Consider the following 5,610-nt stretch of genomic DNA (forward strand, 5'->3'; position numbering starts at 1 on the left):
GTCCCACCCCGCACCCCTCCCCCGCCCAAGCAGACGCACCTGGTAAGGCTCATCCTGCATTCTGCGCAGCGCCAGGGCCTTAGCGCCCAGCGTGCCCACGATGCCGTCCAGGGCCTCCGAGCTGCTCAGCCACTTCCTGCGCATCAGCTTGCTAAAGTGCGGCTGGGTGGGACAGAGTGGGCAGAGGTTCGAGGCTCGCCTCCTTTCCACCCTCTTTCTTCACTTAGCAATTCAATATTTGTTCCCCCAACTCTGCTCCTGGCACAGTGCTGGGGACACAGCAGTGCCAGAGACAGTCCAGCCCTGCCTCCCTGGGGGCTCACAGTCCAGAAGGGGAGACGGACCCACTCCCAGTGGGTTAGGAAATCCAGAGGGGAATGGCTGAGTCAGCATAGAGACTACAGGAGGGCTTCCTGGAGGAAGGCCCAGAAGATGGTCACTGTTAGCCAAGTGAGGAGTGGGAGAGGGGGTGGCTGAATCCAGGGGAAAGCCAGTGTGAAGAAGATTCAGATTTCAGACGGGCCTGCAGGTCAGAGGGCCAGAAAGGTCAGTGTGGCTGGCAAAACCATCTAGATAATTCACAGGCCCAATGCAAAGTGAAAATGGGAGACCTTTGTTCAAAAATAATTACTTAAGAGGCAGCAGAGTGTTAAACCAAGCTAAGGGCCAATCTAAGCAGGGAAAGGAGTTAGGGTTAGCAAGGAGGGGGAAGGTCATGTATGACTGCCCAGTGGACAGATGGGGCTGGTCAGGTGAACGGCGCAGAACACACAAGCCTCCCAGGCTGTGTGAGGATCTCCAGATTTCTCCTGAGGGTACTGGGGAGCCATGGAAGGTTCTGAGCAGGAGAGGGAGCAGATCAGCTCTGTGCTTCACCGAGATGACTGGGAGGGGGCAAGACTGAGGCAGAAATGGGGGGTCTGGAAGGAGGGGGAAGGGATGAGGAGGAGGCAAGGAGCATACAGGTACAGATGCATAGGATGTAGCGGGTGGTCCCCTGTCGGGGGAGGGGCAGGAGGCATCTGGATCCTGGAGGTGGGATGGGGAGTGGGTCTGTCCCTGAGATGGAGGCTGGGAGGAGCGAGGGGAGATGCTGCTGTTGGGTGGACACTGGGAGCAGGAGGCCCCCAGACACCCTTGAGGTTGGTGTCCATGGGGGCCCGAAGCAGGATCCAATCCCATTCGGCCCTGCACCCCCTTCCTGCTTTCTCATCCCACAGTAGCCATTTTCTGATCCTCCAAAAATGTGGGCTTTTGTTAGAAAGCAGGTGTGAATCAAACGAGCCGTCTCTCTTAGTACAGCACTCGACTCAGGAAGTGTTGTTGTTGCTATGAACTCTGTACATTTACGAAGATCACAATGATCAGTACCCGAGAGCTAAACACTTTATGGCCGCAAGCCCATTGCTTCCTCACAGCCATCTGAGAAGGCTGTGCTCATTTTCCAGATGAGCAAACAGCGACCCCAAAGGGAAAGCCATTTGCCCAAGACCCCATACCTGGAAGGGGTACTGCCAGGCCTGGAATAAAGACTGTACCTAATTCCCCCACCGCACTCACTTACTTTCATTCCCATACTTGTCCATTTAGTCATTCAACAAACATTCTCTGAACCTTTCCTGCATGGCCCAGCCCTGTGTTGATCACTGGGAACACATCAGAGAACTCCTGGGGACACAGTGCAAAATGAGATAAACAAAACTCCAAGCGTGTGATCATTGTAAGCCTTTGGGGGGAATCTGAATTCTGATGTGATATGTGATGATATTAAGGACTGATTGTTCCATTTGTTAGGTAGGAGAGTGGCAGTGAATTATGTTTTTTTTAAAAGGCCAGGTTCCTTATCGTTTTGGAGATACAGGTTAAAGTGCTGATGGATGATGACAGGATGTCAAGGATGTAGCTTTAAAAGAAACCAGTGGGCAGGAGAGGTGGGGGAGAGGTGGAGCTGATACTTGCTGGAGCTGGTCCATGGGAGGTCATTCTGCTGACTTTTGTGTATGTTTGAAATTTTCCATTACAACAAAGTTATTTTAGAAGCATTCCAACAAATCCTTGCCCTTGAGAAGCTAACATTCCAATGGGAGGAGACAGATTGGAAAAAACAAAAGCAAAGGATATAGCATGGCAGGTAGTGGTAAGTGCTTTGGAGACAAACAGAGCCTGGGGGGTGGAGGGGGAGTCTCAGGGGGCTTCTATTTTAAATAGGACAGTCAGAGGAGGTCCTTCTGAGAAGGTGACATTTGAGCCAAAACTTGCAAGAGGTGAGAGAGGGAGCTCTGGGGCTACTGAGGGAAGAGAAGTCCAGGCAGAGGTTCCAGCAGGTGCAAAGATACTGAAGTTGGAATGTGTCTGACACGTTAAGGAGCAGCTGGCGGGGAGTGTGACTGGAGTGGAAGAAGCAAGGAGGGAAGCGGGAGAAGATGAGGTCGGAGAGGAAAAGGGCAGACCATCCAGGCCCTGGGGGGGCCACAGCGAGGACCTTGGCTTTTGCCCAGAGTGAGCTGGGAGCCATGGGGGGTTCTGAGCAGAGGTGGGACACAACCTGATACACAGCGTGGACTGAGCGCAGATTGCAACCAGACACACGCACAACGCTCAGTTCTGTTCCCCCGTGTTCCCACCAGCCCCCGACTCCTTCTGAACCTTGTCCCCTCTGCGCATGTGCAGGAGCCCAGAGATGAGTAAATGGGGCTCTTGGGACTAGGAGAGGCTGGGCAGGGATTTGGGGGACCTCAGTGAGGAGGAGCTCCACCCAGTCCCCAAGGCCCCTTCCTGCTGATGGCTATCCTCCCCCGACCATGTCCTCCTACCTCTTCCTTCCTGCACCCCCTACCCCCCTAAACCACCCAGATATAGCCGTTACCCCACCCCACCCCTCTGCTTCCCGAACACTGAGTCATGGGCTGAAGGAGCTGCAGGATGAGGTGGGGGCGCCCCCTAACCCTGGCCCCACCCGAGCCCACCGCCTCTCACCTGCAGCTCCTGGAACAGCAGGTCGGTCAGGATGCGGTGGCAGAGTCGGATCACACGGTCCAGAGCGCTGGCGGCCGCTTCCCGGGCTGGCTCACTCTCAGGGGGCCCCACTCGGGCCAGGCGCTCCGCCAGAGCCCTGCAGGGATCCATGGAACCAAAAGTCATGGACCCAAACATCTCAGCCCAACTGTCTGGACCTGTCTCCCCTTAGATGGACCCTATTTTGTGCGTCGCAGGGGTGACGGGTCAGAGGGGGGAGCTGGCGGAAGTCAGGGGCTCTGGGGAGGGCCTGGGGTGAGAAATATCAGGCGATGTCTGGAGGGTTGGGGATTTGCGGGGGCTCTGTGGACTGTCTGGGAGTCTAGGGGGATGTAGTGGAGAGAAGCGGTCTCTCTGGGTCTGTTTCTCTTGGTGCTTTCTGGGTGAGAGTGGGGATACCTCCATCCTAAAAGTCTGTGATTCTAAAGGACTATAATTCTAAAATTCTACCTTTCTCATTTTCTGTCATTGTAACAACTGATGACCATCTCCATCACTGAAAGGAGAATAACCTGGTTTGGAGGGCACTTGGCACTTTCTGCTCAAATTCCAGCAGACCCCCTTCTGAGAACATATCCCTGAGTCCCCACACTTGTGCCAGGTGTTTCTCTACAAAAGAGTGGAGGCCACTGTCCACCCACTGCGGACAGATTAAATGAATGATGGCAGGTCCAGACAGTGGACAACAGTTCAGATACGAAAGAGGAATGTGGGAACTCCTCAGGTGCTCACAGAAAGACCGCCAAGGTGTAAAAGGGAGAAGGACAGAGTGTGTTCAATATTCTACCATCTGTGTTCTGGGGGGAGTCATCCCCCCTTTTTTTTGGCTATGATGCAAGGCATGTGCATGTGGGATCTTAGTTCCCCACCAGGGATAGACATTTCACCCTCTGCAGTGGAAGCACAGAGTCTTAACTGCCAGGGAAGTCCCTGTATTTCTGTTTTTTTAAGGGAAGAAATAATATGTATGTACATAGTAATATATTTACTTGTGTATGTATGAAATATGCATATGCATGCACATCTCTGCATATGCATGAAGCGTGCCTCTGCATATATACACTTATTTACACATATTTCCTGGAAAATGTATCAAATAACCCTGCAAAGATATGGGAGACGTTAGTAATAACTGGACCAGAGGAGCAACGGAGGGAAGCTTTTCATTGTATGCCCTATTGTATCTTGAATGCATTCCCGATTTAAAAAACTCAGTTAAAAATAAGTCAATAAAAAAGGAAGTAATATAACTGAATCACTTTGCTGTACAGCAGAAATTAACACAACATTGTAAATCAACTATCAAGTAAGATAAAAGCATTAAAAAAATATATAATTCCTAGAGTCTGGCTTCTAGGTTCCTATAATTCCAACACCCCCAGGTTTTCATTACTCTATAATCTAGTGATGCTGTGGTTCTTTCTAGGACTCCCAGGTTTTAGGATTCTCAGGTCCCCTGTGTATGCCTCTCGGGGCCAGGTGTGCAGTCCCCACCCAGGATCCAGGCACCCCAGTTGAGCTTGTCACCCTGGACTGGCATCTCCCCCATACCCGGTGGATGCTCTCACCTCAGAGGGGGCCCACAGTTGACCAGGGAGATGGTCCTGCTGATGTAGGTGTCCGGTGGCAGCTCGCGGACTCCTGGGTTCTCATGGAATCGCTCAACGCGCTGCTGGAAGCTGGTGGGAGGAGAAAGCGGAAATGGCAGACAGATGGAAGCACCGCAGGATAAGGGTCCCTGGCTGGGCAGTCAGCCTGCAAAACCTGTGATGCCTACAGAGGTGCCCCTGCCCATCTTGACTTGATTCACTTTCATCTGTCCTCTCTCTGTTGGATCCCGGGTCCAGATGCCCACCCCCCATCCCCAGTCCTCCGTACCTCTGCAGGAACTCTGCCAGCCCTCCTAGGCAGCAGTGGGCCATGCGCTCCCCGAACTCCTGGCTGATGCGGGGCGCTCGCTCTGTATGTTCTTCCAGCAGCTGCATGGTCCAGGGGGGTGAGGAGGGGGTGAGGAGGGAGCCAGGTCCCAGTTGCCCACCCCGGCTGATTCTCCCTCCTCTTCCCTGCCCTGTACCTCACACACGTCCTGGGCCAGGTTGCTGGACCAGTCCTCCGTGCTCCCCCAGTGCTCCCCGTCCTCCTGCAGCACTCGAAGCAGGGCTGCCCGCGTCTGAGCCTGGAGGAGGGCAGAGGCAGGGGTCAGAACCCCGGGAGCCTCTCCCACCACAATCCCCATACCTTAGGCCCCAGCAGGTCTGGAGTCTACCTGTGAGCTCATCAAGGCAACACCGGAGAGAGGGACTGGCCCAGAAAACTGCCCCAGCCCTTTCCATTCCTAAGCCTACAATTTGGCGCCTGATATTAAGAGTCTGTGGTTTTAAGGCACCTCCATCTAATGGCCAGAGGGCTTGAGGGTTTATTCTCTCATTATCTGATGATTCTAAGGCCCTGCTCTCAGGTTCTACAAAACAGTTCGCTCAGGGTTTCCAAATTCTGAGAGTCAAGAATTCCAAGAATCTGAGGTTCTCAGGTTTACACATCTCTGATTCTCTAGTCCTGCCCTGTCTTCAGTTCAGTGAGTCTGAGAATCTAGAC

The 5,610-nt window shown here is 53.3% G+C and overlaps 1 protein-coding gene across 1 annotated transcript in view; it reads right to left on the reverse strand.

Annotated features, from left to right (window-relative positions):
* The window catches only part of EXOC3L2 (exocyst complex component 3-like 2), a 14,634-nt gene that overhangs the window by 6,497 nt on the left and 2,527 nt on the right, over positions 1-5,610 (reverse strand). Inside the window, exons 3-7 of the mRNA XM_010852592.1 lie at positions 5,090-5,191; positions 4,894-4,994; positions 4,584-4,694; positions 2,977-3,112; positions 40-162 (exon numbers count right to left, since the gene is read on the reverse strand). Coding sequence (XP_010850894.1) covers positions 40-162; positions 2,977-3,112; positions 4,584-4,694; positions 4,894-4,994; positions 5,090-5,191 — 573 coding nt within the window. The remainder of the gene's footprint in view (positions 1-39; positions 163-2,976; positions 3,113-4,583; positions 4,695-4,893; positions 4,995-5,089; positions 5,192-5,610) is intronic.

The sequence above is a fragment of the Bison bison genome, unplaced genomic scaffold (assembly GCF_000754665.1).
Source record: "Bison bison bison isolate TAMUID 2011002044 unplaced genomic scaffold, Bison_UMD1.0 scf7180017864313, whole genome shotgun sequence".
NCBI lineage: Eukaryota > Metazoa > Chordata > Mammalia > Artiodactyla > Bovidae > Bison > Bison bison.